Source organism: Cucurbitaria berberidis, assembly GCF_010015615.1.
Source record: "Cucurbitaria berberidis CBS 394.84 unplaced genomic scaffold K460scaffold_7, whole genome shotgun sequence".
Lineage (NCBI taxonomy): Eukaryota > Fungi > Ascomycota > Dothideomycetes > Pleosporales > Cucurbitariaceae > Cucurbitaria > Cucurbitaria berberidis.
The window spans coordinates 790,850-804,448 of record NW_024468941.1 but is presented as its reverse complement, the minus strand read 5'-3'; the positions used below and the strand labels follow the sequence as shown (position 1 = coordinate 804,448).

Here is a 13,599-nt window from a genome sequence, read left to right as displayed (position 1 = left end):
TTGATCTGAATATTTGCCGGGATGGCGTTGGGATGCACCTGCTTCGTTCTGGAGTGTTACTGGAGGTCCTGGAGGGGCTTGAAACGGGGGAACTATCAAGAGCCAGATTCGTCTTAGGCTGAAGCGAGCTCCGGGGGGTCGCCTGGGTGGCAGGGTGTCTGCTACCGACGTTTCGCCTTGGACTGCCTCTGGAGTCGGCGAATGCAAGCCCACTGTTCGTGCAGACAGTTGGAGAAGGCTTCCAGAAGACGGAGAGCGAAGCAGGGCGTCTGGCGTATATGTAGGCCATGGAGCTAGGCGGGAGGCTTCCGCCACGCTTCTCAAAATAGCATCGTTCCTGGCCGACGTCGCTAGGGGAGAATAGGACGTTTTTCTTCTCGAGGCTGATAGGGCGCGATACCTAGTCGAAAGTGAGTAATTTCATATTGAAGCATCTAAGCCGAGGGCGACGCAGCACCGTTGAGCGAAGAGAGGCAAAATGAATGAGCAGAGGCAGAAGAGACTCTAAGAACTGTGTGTCAGAGCACCATTGATTTGCACTGCCTAGCTCTTCCAAATCCACTGTTGCTGTCGTGTGTTGCCAAATTCTGGGGTTGTTTCTACAGATATACTTCGTCATGGCTCTCGGAACTACGCGGACCCTTGTTCGGCGCCGCTGATGATGGGTCCCGTATCCCGACCTGTCGCAAACACGACACTATTCTATTATATTCACACCAAGCGTTGAAGGAAACATGGCATTGCGCAGAGCTGCAGGCGTCATATGAAAAGGCTCCAACCCGAATCTACTGGCAAGCACGACTGGTTCTGCGTCGAGGTGGTGGTAACAGCGCCATGACTGGGCATGGCCTCGCAGCAGGCAAGTTGCTTCTCCTGCCATTCGGCGTCCTGGTGGCACATTACTTGGTCTCCCACTGAACTAATGAGACTTTTGAACGAAATACTAACCGAGATTCTCCAATACAGGCATCTCGTGGACCGAAGTACCTACCCACCTCCTACATGCTGAACTGCGCCGGCGACAGCAACAGCAACAACAGGAGCGGCCGACTTGCGGGACCAAAGGCAACCATGGAAAATACAACACGCCCTTGCACGTCTTCGCACTGTTTTTGATCCTAGCCTTGAGCACCGCGGGTATGTTTTTACGCTGTCTTTGTGGTCGCGCTTGCCCCAACTGACGTCTACAGCTTGCTCCTTCCCAATCGTCGTCAAGCGCTTCCCTGGCGTCCCTGTGCCGCACCAATTCCTCTTCCTCTCAAGACACTTCGGTACCGGTGTTCTTATAGCGACCGCCTTTGTTCACCTCCTCCCTACAGCCTTCGAGTCTCTCACCGACCCATGCCTACCTCATTTCTGGAACAAAGGCTACTCGGCCATGCCGGGCTTCATAGCCATGACGTCCGTCTTCGTGGTTGTGGGCATTGAGATGTTCTTCGCATCAAGAGGCGCTGGACATGTGCATTCGACCGACTATGAGTCTTTGGGAGCAAACACACGTCCACCTCACAAACGGAGCCACAGCTTCGGGAGATACAGCAACGGCACCACAAGACCCAACGGCCTTGTTCCGCCCGTCATGCTACATGACTTGGAGTCCTCGGCCAATCTGATGGCAGGTCGATCACCTTCCCTGTCGCTCAACTCGCCTGCGACGCCGATTGCGCCTAGCAGCCGCATAATGCGGGATTCCTTGGACGATGACGATGAAGATGACTCAGACCTCGACATCAGGCCAGACGAACTCGGGCCTCAAGACGCCGACGACTCGGAAGACGAGTCGCGTCTGCTATCGGATCCAAACTCCCGCAAGCAACCCCACCATCCCCACGGCGACTCCACAGGGGCTTCTGAAAAGACGGAGGCACAGAATAAGAAACAGCTACTGCAGTGTCTCTTACTCGAGGCCGGGATCCTCTTCCATAGCGTCTTCATCGGCATGGCTTTGTCAGTGGCCACAGGGACATCATTCGTTGTTCTTCTCGTAGCCATCTCCTTTCATCAAACCTTCGAAGGCTTCGCGCTCGGATCAAGAATTAGCGCTGTTCGTTTCCCGGCTGGCTCTCCGAAACCTTGGTTGATGGCCCTTGCTTACGGGACCACTACACCGATCGGGCAAGCAATTGGTCTGGCCATACACACGTTATACGATCCCGCAAGTCAAGCTGGCTTACTTACCGTAGGGTTCATGAACGCCATCTCGAGCGGGCTGCTCCTATTCGCTGGCTTGGTGGAGCTACTTGCTGAAGATTTCCTGAGCGACGAGAGCTATGTCACCCTACAGGGAAAGCGACGCTTGCAAGCATGCGCCAGTGTCGTAGCAGGGGCATTGTTAATGGCATTGGTTGGCGCATGGGCATAGAACTTTTGTCATTTGAGCATTTCCCGCGGGTTACTTTGCATCCACATGGCGCTGTGGCTGATTGAATGCAGATTCTGGCTTCATAATCATGATTCGCCGCGCGATTGTATAACAAGTGTATCGATCCTATTGAGGGATACCATATGTGCTACTAGATCTCAATATGAGCATCTTCTCGCAGTTTTACAGCACCCCTCAAAATACTCTTATATATACCATTACACACCCAGCAAGCAGTTCAGCAGGATGCATTACAGCTAACCAAAGTCAGCATGTAATACTCGTGTCTTCGCTCTACCTGGCCCACCCATCGGCACCAAATAAACCGCATCATCAGACTAAAAGTAACACCAAACCCCATACGCTTTCAATGCATTCATTCCACGAGACGCAATCTATCTGAACGAAGAATTAAGCCTTTACAATAAACTAATGAGTGGCTATTTGTCACTGATGACAGTTCACGCTAGCAAACGCCACAAAACGTAGACCCAATATCACTTTGCTCTAGCACCTTCATCAATCTAAAAATAAACGTGAGTAGGGCACGAGATTTGCGCTTTTGGTCTCTTTGGTGAAAGGGTGGCGAGTGCCGAGTATTAGCCATCTCCTACTAAACAGCACGCTATTGCTTGTGATCAGACCATATATTACAGAGAATGACCGAGACTAGAGCCGTTGTATTGTTTTGTTTTCGCCTGCAATGTCATACTTGGAAGAGGGGAAAGGTGTCTTGCGCCTTGATAGGATAAGCCTAAGAGAAGACTTCAGAGGAGTTTGAACCTCGTGTAGAAAAGGGGGCTTCTAGCGTGTACGGTTGGTCGAGGCGTACCACAAGTATCTTCCATGTCTACATTCCTCTCTCATCAAGCAATCCACAAATCCTCGCACTCGCCCTTCCTCATTTCCCAAGCTTCCCCCTTCATGACTCCATGAACATACGAATCCCCAATGAGCTCCCACGTCCGTACAGTCTTGTCCTTCCCATTCTCGACTTGAACCGACCCTTCGCCCTTCGGCCTCAAGATAAGCGGTTCTTTAACGCCTTGTACCAACACGACCGCATCACCAAGTTTGCAAATGCTCGGCACAAGAGCGAGATAGTCTGTTCCCAGTTCGCCTTCGCTCACCATTCGGGCCCCTTTGCGGTTCGCCATGTGCATTACCATCATTCTAAATTGCACTTCTGGATTCGCATAACCTAATCGACGGAAGAGACGCTCGGCCAAGACAACGAAAATGTAACAGACGAGGAAGCCATGAAGGTGAAAACTGTAAAGAACGCGGAGGAATCGTTGGCGTGTTTCAAAGGCTGCGGTAGCTGCCCTTTTTACTTCCACGGTGTATTGTGACGAGCCGGCCATAAAGGTCTCGTACATGGCCGTGTTTACTGACTCGCCGGTTGCAACGTAAAGTTGCGAGGGCCTGGAGGGGCGAAAGACCGCCTCCCACTCATGGATTTGAAGTTGGTTGTATTGCAAGACACGGGCTTGTTCTACCAGCGTCTGACGGCCAGTTGGTTTCTGAATTTCCCAGCGACGGCGTGTCAGATGGGTGATTCGCGCAACTGTGAGTCCACGGAGTTTGATCAATTTCGGTAATGTCGTGGGCGCTGCTCCCTTGTCGAATACGTTCCACGCTGGGCTGTCGAAGCTGAGACAAAATTTTGAGTCCTTTGTCGCACAGTAGTCTGGGTCCATAGCTGCAAGGCCTTCAGCGTTGACTAGCGAGTCCGGGGTTTCCTCCGTGTATCTCCAATCAGGTACCCATGATGGGAGCCATATTTTCTCAAAGTTTTCATCCTCCTCTTGCTCCTTGCCTATAACAATTCGAGGCACATGCAACACTACGACTTGACCCTTCTTTAGCGCCCGTGCTGCTAACTGTGTATATAAAACCTCCGTAGTCATATCATAGTTTGGTGTAATACCCAAATCTCCCAGTGCTTGCTTACACCTGAGTCCAAAAAACGCAAAGACTTTATCTCTGCCATCGCCAGACAAGCACGACCTGTGCCTGAGTATCGTCCTGAACCATTCGATATCAATCGAGGATTCCCAGTCCATCTCGCTGAGCCTCAGAGCGACGACTTGCCGGATTCTATGTCCAGAGTAAAACTCCAATGTCCAAGGGTGGACTTGTACCAGGTATAAGAATGCTCCGAGGAGAGCTTCCCAGCTAGTCACAGAATAATGATTTCCGCACATAAAGTACACCTGGCGACTGACGAGTATCTCCTGGACGATCCATGCCCGTTCGAAGTACGGCCGATCTAGGAGCTTGAACATGGCGTCTAGTGCAGGATCGCCCAATTTGACTTGTACTTTTTCGATGCTGTCCTTCTCCTTCTCTTCTTCAGGTGTGAGGGTTATGAGCTTCTGTTCTGCCATATGCAACCTGTACGTTTTGCTCAGTCTGTCAGCGTATTCCAATGCTTGAGCGCTACCATCAGCTTCCGGTCCCAACCAGCTGACCGTATATGTTGCCTTCATGTAGATCTCTCTCATTTTCGGCACGTGAATATTCTTTTCTTCGGTATCTTTTTGGTTCAGGCATATTGAGTCGATCCACAGCGTACGCGGTTGTAAAAGTGCTCGGGCGCGTGTTCGATACAAGAACGGAATCAATGCGGTAGGAATACTGAGAGTGTTGTCATTGTCCAGATCTCGAGGCGGAGCCGAATTCGTAATGTGGATAGTACCAGTACGTGTGGATGTCCCCCAACAGTACGATAAGGCGTGAAAAGCAGGAGCTTTGGACAGAAGCGTCGAGTATAACTGGCCTGTAATCGGTCCAGTTTTTTGGGAACCTCTGTGGAGCTCAAGCAGACGAATGTACACATCTCCTGGGTCATCGGATACTGGTAGAGGCTGATACTGATACGGCATGTTGTCCACTGTAGTAAGTGGAGTCTTGGATGGTTGCTCTGAACCGCAAGGTAGAGTAGAGGAACAGAAGAGAAAACAGGGGCACTGAACCTAACCCCAAGAATCCCTCATGCGAAAATGCCAGTACAGTACCACCTACCTAGATCGGAGGGACTCGAATATACATAGTCTAGCCAGAGTCGCATTCATCCTTGGCGCCGCGCCGCGTCTTGCTAGATGGCGTTAGATCAGCTGAACACATGAGTGCAGCTGAAAGAGTGCGGCTGAACTCGTGTGGTTGCATCGTAAATCGAGGTGCGGAGAATAATTTTCCGAGATGGAGTGCGATGTGAGGTGAAGAGTAAGTAAGACAAGTGGAGGTCGAAGGGTCATCGGCGCTCTTGCCTCGCAATGTCTTGCCCCGCGCCACTCTAGCTGTTCCAAGAAGTTGCGTCTTTTGGAGGAAGGTGCAAATGGCCTCTTGCTGAACATGCTACAATAAATGGTATTTCGATCCTATGTGGTCTATCTTCATATACAATTCCTCCCATATTCCAAATCCAATGACCGAACATCCATTACGAAATGCTCCCTTGCAACGGATCATATCCATAACCCCCTTCTCCGAAATGTGGGAATTCTCCGTACCTATACCGGGTATGATGCAGCCAAGCCGCCCACTCTACTTGTGAGAGATAATATGCAACCGAAAATACCGAAATGAAGTTGCTCAAAAACCTGGGAGTAACGCCGGAAATGAATAGGTCGCGATCAATAGAGCTAGACAGCGAGATAGTCTGCGCGAACTAGATAGGGAAGGCGGTATGGGGAGTCGTGAGGGGCGTGAGGGTATATGTGAGTGAGGTGGTAAGCATGTGTCGTCTAGCGACTACCTGTTGCCAGCTTCGAGCTGACCTGGGGTGGGTTGGGCTGGCGCATTGTTGTCCACACTCGCATTGCCACGGCTGCGGCCAAACCAGTTTGAAAACGTTGGACCTTGCGTTCGATTCATCGTCAACCGAGATCTCCAACTAGAGTTGCCAACGCCCTGCTCCGACAGCTGCCCAGCATCTGCAGTGGTTGAGCGATCTGGCCTACCAGGGCGACTAAGTCGCCCGAATCTGTCAACACGCTGGCTTTGCTGACCACCAGGGCCAGAGATGATGATGACCCGGGATCGGGAGAAGGGATTACCGCGAGTAGTAGTCCAGACAGCCTGTGGGGAGTTTGGTGACCTGAGCCCTGCGGCTGAACGACGACCGGTGGCAGGGTCGACCTCACCCTCAGGGCGAGGCTTGGCAACATAGTAGTCTGCCTTGCAGAGTGGACAGCAGGCTCGCCTACTCGTCAGCCATGGGTCTACACAGCTGGCGTGGAAAGCGTGGCCGCAAGTGAGTCCTCGGATGTCATCGTCGTCCTCCAGGGTATCCAAGCAGATGGCGCAAGTGTCACCGGGCTCAGCCAACAATTCTGGTGCAGCAGCAGTTCGAATCGGATCGTCGTCATCATCTGAGTCGTCTTCACGCTCAGGAGCGTTGACCTGTGGAGTAGCATTGCTCGTCTCCACTGCCTCAGTCGTGGTGGTGGCAGACTTCTCTGCTTCAATATGCTTCTCCACATGCTTCTCCGTGTCCTTGTCCTTTGCATCCACGCTTGTCCTGGGGGATTCTGGCTTTTGTGTAGATGAATTTGGCATGGTTAAATCCTCGCGGGCCATGGAAAGGGCTGTGTCTGGCCTATGACTAGAGCCTTCATCTTTTGTCGATATCACGCCCTCGACATCCTTCAAACTTTGCGCTCTGCTCTGGGGTGCTGTCGCAATTCCCCCGCTAGATGGCAATCCTTCCGTCTCGCGACTAGACTTCCACTGCTTGTACTTGGTGAGTGGAAACCGCTCGTTGACCTCGTCCATGGTCATCAGCTTCTTTTCCCTTCTCCTTCTGTGCGGCCGAGGCATGGTCGTGAGGTCGATAGGCTCGCCATCGGCGGCGGCTGCAGCGGCGCGCCGACGGTTGTATCGGAAGCAGTATTTGACGCCCACGATGATCCTAAGTAGCGTGTCAGCAAGAAGAAAAGGGTCCGCAGCGGCGGCTGGTGGAGCCGTACCAGAGATTTGTAAAGACGACACCGAAGCCCAGAGCAACGAAGAAGAGGAGCGGCGAGCTTGTCGGACCACTACTATTGTTGTTGCTGTTGCTATTCCCTACTGCCTCTGTTGCGCTGGGCGAGGGCGCGCTATACGACGGCCATGACGGGTAGGCGTAGGTGGCGGAGGTTGTCATGGTGGCTTGCAGTGTTTCTACCGTTCCATATGTCTATACAGGAGGCGACAGCGATCTGAAAAGGTCGAGCTAAGTATATTCGTCGTCGTAGAGAGACGCGGAGCCGGATGCGGAAGCGGCCCTGGATCGATGTGAGACCGACAAAGAGAGTACGGCGTGGTACGGCAAGACAATGTCTGTCGCAGCAATTCGAGCGTTGTACTCGATACAATGAATTCGAGGACCAAGTGGCGAACCTAGGGTCGCTCAAACGGGGTGGACTAGTTGGTGAGGTGGTGACGGCGACGACTGCGGGCGTGGCGATCGACAGGGCCGGCTGGGGAAGAGGCCGGGCCTCGTATTGTTCAAGCGGATCGGGTTGCCACAATAGCTAGTGGTGAATACGCAGAATGGCTTCGGTGGCCATGCGATCCGGGGGTCGCGAGGGCACTCCTCTGGGTATGCGGCTGTGCAAGTGAATGCAGACGTAGGTCGAGGTTGTGAGGGCAAGCGGCAGCAGCAGCAGCAGGGCAGGATAAAGGCCGCAGGACTAGCGACGCGGGACAGAACGAGGCCAAGGCTGACGACCAATAGCGACGAGCTGGGAAAGATATAATATGATGGCAGTTTCCGGCCTTGCGGCAATCCCGCCAACGGCTTGTGCTTGCAAGTATTTGAAGGGGATTTTTGGGGTCATGTAGGACGATTGTGCGAGAAGGTAGACATGGACCTGTCGTGAACTGTCATGTCTGCTTGTTATCCCACCCTTGGACGTGTGACATCTTGAAACCTGCTCTCTTCTTGGGCATGGCCGAAAGGAGCCGGCGATTACTGCGAATAGGCCCGAGAGCGACTCCGTCAGCATCATTCATCAGCATGCTTCGTTCCTTTGCACAGTCGCACACACACACACACCAGCCGACGGTTGACCAGTGTCAGGCATTGCGTAGCTCTGAAAGTGGAACCCTCCAGGGCTAATACCCCAGCGCTACGCCGCATTCGTCCTATAGAGCTCAAGCGTTTCCCTGCTTCTGCACGTTTTGGCTCCTCTCGAGCGATCTTTGCTGCACTTGTGACAGCTTTCAGGCAGGAAAAAAACGTTAAACTTGGACAAAGCTCTTTTCTCTTCGGTAAGAATTCCGCCGCGTTGTCTCTCGTGTAGCGCAGCCATGTCCGTACAACTCCATCTAACGTCATCTAGCCTTGTAGAAATCAACCGCCCTGCTGCTGCTGGAATATCTGCACTGCCACATTCATGGCCGACGCTATGGAGGACAACCCAATCGTGTTCTTCGATGTCACGTTAGGAGGTATGCTCTCTTCTCTATATGCATGGTGTCGCTACCCCTCATCACCCCCGCGTTATGTGCCCACGCGTCTTTCTTGGCTCTACTCCTGCTTCGCTGGGCAGAATCATGGCCCGCCCCTCGTTTCGAGTACCCAGTACTGACATGAGCTAACAGGGGAGAAGTTGGGGCGGATCAAAATCGAGTTGTTTAAGGATGTAGTGCCAAAGACTGCTGAGAACTTTCGTCAATTCTGCACTGGAGAGACGAAGAATAGTCGCGGCCAGCCACAAGGCTACAAGGGTTGCAAGTTCCACCGCGTGGTGAGTACCCTGAATCACTTCAGGCTACCGTATCTCATGCTCAGTCCATACTAATTCCACCAGATCAAAGGATTCATGATCCAAGGCGGAGACTTCATCAACGGCAATGGCACGGGCTCAAGGACCATTTACGGCACCGAGAAATTTGCAGACGAGAACTTCACCCTCAAGCATGACAAGCCCGGTCTCTTGTCCATGGCAGTAAGTGCTCAACCCCTTATCTCTTCCAAGCACGTCTAAAACAAGTCAAGAACTCTGGGCCACACACGAATGGATGTCAGTTCTTCATCATCACCGCCAAGAACGGAACGCCTCACCTGAACGGCAAGCACGTCGTCTTCGGCAACGTCATTGAGGGCATGGACGTCGTCACCAAGATTGAGAATACCCGTACGCTTGCGAATCCAGAGGGAAAGCCGCTGCAGGACATCGCCATTTCACAGTGCGGCGAAATGTGAGCATGACTATTCTACCATTGATTTTCTTAATGAAGAGATGGCTGTACCCTTGGGAAACACTATGCGTAGGTTGAGGTGATAGAGAGGGGCCAACGCCATGAGAGAGCTTTATGCTGTCATAACCCGTTGTTGCCAGACGCTCAGCACTTGGTAAATGCTGCTTTCAGCCAATAGCGCAATGAGGGTCGAAGTTGGTCGAGGTCAGATAGCAAGCGTGTACAGCAAACTTGTAGTTTTCTGTAAGAGACACAGAACTACAGCTTCCATGAGAGTGTCAATCAAATGCAATTGGCGCTTGTTGATTCGTCTATGATGGTGAAAGTCGTGGTGATTACATAATACGACCCGCTGAAAAGTCTCATCCATTTACTAGCCGCTGAGCATCGTCGCGTGCGTTTGATCCCCGCCCTCACCATTATTTTCACCAGGACAACACCGCCAGGTCCTGGATCATACTCACGCCACTGCCGACCTGATGTAATACCCTCGCCAATCACATTCCCTTCAACATGGTCTCTCTTGCCTCAACTGAGAGAGCCCTTGGCATCGTCCCTCCGAGCGCAGGCGGCAGCCTCAAGCGCAGACATGTCGACAACTCCTCCGACGCCGAAAACACAGTGTCAAGTCAGCTCAAGCGACGCCGCGTCACCTTCGATCCCGAAGTCGACGTACGGATATTGACTGACGAGAATGATAAGAGCCTGGAACTGGTGGGCGAGGAGGTACGGCGAGCGATAGAGAAGCATGCGGCGGGCGAAAAGGCCGCCTACGATACCCTCAGAGGACTCTTCAGAGAGGCGCCGGCTTCTGAAAGTGCACCTCTGTCAGGGCTTCTCCAGAAATACGTCATCGCACTTACCAACAGTGCGCCATTACTCGACCACAGCTGCAAAGGCTTGGTGCACGCCGTGATCGATTGCAGCTGGATAGCCCGCAACGAGCACTTTGTGCGCTCTTACCGCAACTTCCTTCGCTCGCTGCTGTCAGTACAGCCTGGATACCTGTCGACAGTTCTTCAGATGCTCGTGAGCATGTTTCTAAATGCGCCATCGACAACCGCTAGGCAGCAAGACGACCCACCTGTACAACCAGTGCGCCTGCAGTCCCGGATGCACGACTCCCTAAAGCTGATCCTGCGTTCGACCCCAATGGCTAGCACGTTCCTAGCGCCTGTTCTTGCCACAACCTTCCCCTTCTCTGACGATACTGCAAAGTCCCATGTGCAGTACATCCGTAGTATTCTGAGGGTCACGGAATACTGCCCGGAATTAAAGGGCGAGATACTGTCGCTTGTAACGGACAAGCTGGTCAGAATAGATGTGCAGATGCAAGTGGATATGGAGGACTTGGACGATGACGTCGAGGAGCGCCTCGTGGGAGACGCTATTCACAACGCAGAGGAAGACGACGACTTGAGCGATACCGACTCGGTGTCGAGCGACGAAAGCCTGGAACCGGAGGAACAACGCTTGAAAGAAGTAAGAGACGTGGTGCTAAAGCTTGACACTGTCATGGATCTCCAGTTCTCCTACTACGATTCAGTTTTCGAAAAGGGTGATCTACTCGAGATCGACGAAACATTCGAAAGCCTCCTTTCACAGTTTGCCAACATCATACTACCAACATATCGCTCGCGGCATACACAATTCGTGTTATTTCACTTCAGTCAAACCTCTAACGACCTCATCGAGCGGTTTGCGGGTTGCTGTTCGCATCTTGCATTCGATCAGGGACGACCTCATCTTCTTCGTGCATCGGCCGCCGCTTACCTCGCCTCTTTCATCGCCCGTGGTGCGCATGTCTCTGGAGCGGTTGTTCGTGACGTGTTCGACCTCCTATGCCACCATCTCGAGAACTTGCGCATGTCACACGAGCCAACATGTAAAGGCCCTGATCTGCGTCGTTATAGCACATACTACGCTATCTCACAAGCGCTGCTGTACATCTTCTGCTTCCGCTGGCGAGACATCATTGTCACTCCTGACGGCAGCCCACCCACAGACGAAGATATCATATACAACGAAGGCGACTTTCAGTGGCACAACAAGACCCAAGAGATTATACGCCGCAACATCTTCTGTAGACTCAACCCTCTCAAGATCTGTGCACCGACAATCGTCGCTCAATTCGCCCGCATGGCGCACCATCTCCGCTTCATGTACATCTATCCGATCATGGAAACAAATAAGCGCGTCCGACTAGCACGGACCTTGGCCAGTGGATACTTGGATGGCATCGGCGGACGAGAAACGGCGCTCAACGGGAAGAAAGGCGAAGACACGTTCTTGATGGATGCATACTTTCCTTTCGATCCTTATGTCCTGCCGCGGAGTAAGAGGTGGTTGGCACAGGACTATGTGGAGTGGAAGCCGGTTCCTGGTATGACGGTGGAACGAGACGAGGACGACGAGGACGACGAAGAAGAAGAGGAGGAGGATGACGATGATGACGACGATGAGGAGAGCGACTCTGATCGGGATGAAGTCGGTGCCGCTCCGCACGATGATCTAGACGACGGCAGCACAGAGACGAGCTTGTGATTTCTTACTTTACAAAGGCGTTACTACGGTTCGGGATGGGACATAAGCGTCGCATTGCTTGGCGCTAGTGGTCATATGGGATGACTATCTGGTTCGTTTCTTCACTTGATTTGCTCATGATTGATGGTTCACATAGGATAGTACGTGCTACATATACGGTGATTTGATGCTAGCTGAAAGCAAATAAAAAGTTGATACACCTCTATCCTAGACATGCTGTTCGCTCGCTGTTACATACTGCAAGTGTTTCTACTTACGTTCATCGACTCGTCTGCCACGCGAAGTGAACGACTCTGTGGAAGCCTCTTAGCTCCTACGTTATTGGACGCCTGCATCACCAGCATAAAAACAGTCTCGCACAGGTTTAACATACCATATGCTACGCCTTTATTTATAAAGTCGTATCTCCATCGTCTCAAAGCCAACCCAATACCCTTTACGCCAAAGAACTAACAATCCAACCAGACACAAATCATCACATGCAGCTAACTTTACGCACAACATTCCAATCGTACATGTCCACCTTCTCCATCGATACCTCACTTTACAAGCCTAGCGGATTCCCCGCTGTCCCGCTCCTCGTCGAGCTCCCCGTGACACCCGGCCTGCTCGCCATACTGGCCGCTGCGCCCACCCCGCTCGTAGTCAAACCAAGAGGATTGGTCTTTGTGGTTGCGCGACTGCCTGCCGCGCCGGTCAAGTCTTTGAGCGAGTTGCCGTATTCGCGGACTACGTCACCCCAGGAGCGAGATGTGTTTGCAATGCTATTGACGCGTTTTGTTAGCATCTCGGTTCTATTGTAGCGATAGTCTTTCGTGGGCGAAGGTATGTGAGTGCTTACCTCGATCCGGCGCCTTTGCCTGCACCAGCCACGCCGTTACCCGCCGCTGTTACAACAGCTCCAGCGGCGTTGCCAACACCAGACGCCGCAGCGCCGATGCCCTTGCTGAGCCAACTTTTTTGCTGTGGTGGGTTCTTCTTCGCTGGGGCTGGGGCTGGGGCTGGGAGAGGCTTCTTCTGGCCTACTGTTGTGGTAGGTTTCTTCTGAAGAGCCGTGGTGGGCTTGTAGGGAGCTGGGATAGGCTTCTTCGCTGGCTGTATCGCTCTTGTTGTGTTTGTTGGAGCCTTGCCATGAGTCTTCTTCGCCGCTGATGTGACGGGGACTTTCTTCGTTCCTATGGGTTGAGATACCATTTTGGAGTTTGAAGGATCTGGTGTGTTTGTGTTTCGGTTGGTGCTGTATATGATGGAGAGATAGGATGGAAAGGAAGCTATTGTGAATTGGTCTCTCAATTTGATGGTAAGTTGGAGATTAGAACGCCGAAAAACAGAAAGCGCTACAATAGGTCTCGACCGTACAAGAAGCAAGGGTACATGGATGACGATAACAAGAAAGTTGGCAAACGGTGATGCTCAATGTGGCGCTAATGATGTCAGGGCGACACATTACAACGTCGCGGGGCGCGCTTGCCCGAAAGCATTAAGGTTGCATTAGCGTGATC

The 13,599-nt window shown here is 52.4% G+C and overlaps 7 protein-coding genes across 7 annotated transcripts; 4 read left to right on the top strand and 3 right to left on the bottom strand.

Annotated features, from left to right (window-relative positions):
* The first annotated feature begins 684 nt into the window (after window positions 1-684).
* On the top strand, window positions 685-2,444 carry K460DRAFT_207095 (Zinc/iron permease). The gene is made up of 3 exons (XM_040927236.1): window positions 685-859; window positions 967-1,137; window positions 1,191-2,444. Exons 1-3 carry the CDS (start codon window positions 835-837, stop codon window positions 2,360-2,362), a joined length of 1,368 nt encoding a protein of 455 aa, XP_040782943.1. The 5' UTR covers window positions 685-834; the 3' UTR covers window positions 2,363-2,444.
* A 509-nt stretch (window positions 2,445-2,953) lies between these two features.
* On the bottom strand, window positions 2,954-5,583 carry K460DRAFT_371565 (HET-domain-containing protein). The gene has a single exon (XM_040934378.1). The coding sequence runs from the start codon at window positions 5,248-5,250 to the stop codon at window positions 3,229-3,231; it is 2,022 nt and encodes a 673-aa protein (XP_040782942.1). The 5' UTR covers window positions 5,251-5,583; the 3' UTR covers window positions 2,954-3,228.
* A 535-nt stretch (window positions 5,584-6,118) lies between these two features.
* Window positions 6,119-7,511, bottom strand: K460DRAFT_410969 (uncharacterized protein; the record flags this gene model as incomplete). Its single annotated transcript, XM_040937440.1, has 2 exons — window positions 6,119-7,277; window positions 7,336-7,511. The coding sequence occupies 2 exons, from the start codon at window positions 7,509-7,511 to the stop codon at window positions 6,119-6,121; spliced, it is 1,335 nt and encodes a 444-aa protein (XP_040782941.1).
* Window positions 7,512-8,390: 879 nt separating this feature from the next.
* K460DRAFT_322952 (peptidyl-prolyl cis-trans isomerase H) lies at window positions 8,391-9,853 on the top strand. The gene is made up of 5 exons (XM_040930528.1): window positions 8,391-8,620; window positions 8,692-8,800; window positions 8,954-9,099; window positions 9,163-9,300; window positions 9,351-9,853. The coding sequence occupies exons 2-5, from the start codon at window positions 8,746-8,748 to the stop codon at window positions 9,555-9,557; spliced, it is 546 nt and encodes a 181-aa protein (XP_040782940.1). The 5' UTR covers window positions 8,391-8,620; window positions 8,692-8,745; the 3' UTR covers window positions 9,558-9,853.
* Window positions 9,854-9,963: 110 nt separating this feature from the next.
* Window positions 9,964-12,300, top strand: K460DRAFT_371562 (RNA polymerase I-specific transcription initiation factor RRN3). The gene has a single exon (XM_040934377.1). The coding sequence runs from the start codon at window positions 10,067-10,069 to the stop codon at window positions 12,095-12,097; it is 2,031 nt and encodes a 676-aa protein (XP_040782939.1). The 5' UTR covers window positions 9,964-10,066; the 3' UTR covers window positions 12,098-12,300.
* Window positions 12,204-12,595, top strand: K460DRAFT_207024 (uncharacterized protein). The gene has a single exon (XM_040927235.1). It carries the CDS (start codon window positions 12,311-12,313, stop codon window positions 12,548-12,550), a length of 240 nt encoding a protein of 79 aa, XP_040782938.1. The 5' UTR covers window positions 12,204-12,310; the 3' UTR covers window positions 12,551-12,595.
* K460DRAFT_389921 (uncharacterized protein) lies at window positions 12,316-13,496 on the bottom strand. Its single transcript, XM_040935756.1, has 2 exons — window positions 12,939-13,496; window positions 12,316-12,861 (listed from the first exon to the last, which is right to left on the bottom strand). Exons 1-2 carry the CDS (start codon window positions 13,289-13,291, stop codon window positions 12,642-12,644), a joined length of 573 nt encoding a protein of 190 aa, XP_040782937.1. The 5' UTR covers window positions 13,292-13,496; the 3' UTR covers window positions 12,316-12,641.
* Window positions 13,497-13,599: the final 103 nt, after the last annotated feature.

Excerpts from the sequence above, each read along its gene's own strand:
- K460DRAFT_371565 (XM_040934378.1), bottom strand. The coding sequence starts at position 5,250 with ATGCCGTATCAGTATCAGCCTCTACCAGTATCCGATGACCCAGGAGAT.
- K460DRAFT_389921 (XM_040935756.1), bottom strand. The coding sequence starts at position 13,291 with ATGGTATCTCAACCCATAGGAACGAAGAAAGTCCCCGTCACATCAGCG. Across the intron at positions 12,862-12,938 it reads GGCAAAGGCGCCGGATCGAG|CATTGCAAACACATCTCGCT; the intron begins GTAAGCACTCAC and ends ACGCGTCAATAG.
- K460DRAFT_207095 (XM_040927236.1), top strand. The coding sequence starts at position 835 with ATGACTGGGCATGGCCTCGCAGCAG. Across the intron at positions 860-966 it reads TGGGCATGGCCTCGCAGCAG|GCATCTCGTGGACCGAAGTA; the intron begins GCAAGTTGCTTC and ends TCTCCAATACAG. Across the intron at positions 1,138-1,190 it reads CCTAGCCTTGAGCACCGCGG|CTTGCTCCTTCCCAATCGTC; the intron begins GTATGTTTTTAC and ends TGACGTCTACAG.
- K460DRAFT_322952 (XM_040930528.1), top strand. The coding sequence starts at position 8,746 with ATGGCCGACGCTATGGAGGACAACCCAATCGTGTTCTTCGATGTCACG. Across the intron at positions 9,100-9,162 it reads GTTGCAAGTTCCACCGCGTG|ATCAAAGGATTCATGATCCA; the intron begins GTGAGTACCCTG and ends TAATTCCACCAG. Across the intron at positions 9,301-9,350 it reads CCGGTCTCTTGTCCATGGCA|AACTCTGGGCCACACACGAA; the intron begins GTAAGTGCTCAA and ends AAACAAGTCAAG.
- K460DRAFT_207024 (XM_040927235.1), top strand. The coding sequence starts at position 12,311 with ATGCTGTTCGCTCGCTGTTACATACTGCAAGTGTTTCTACTTACGTTC.
- K460DRAFT_371562 (XM_040934377.1), top strand. The coding sequence starts at position 10,067 with ATGGTCTCTCTTGCCTCAACTGAGAGAGCCCTTGGCATCGTCCCTCCG.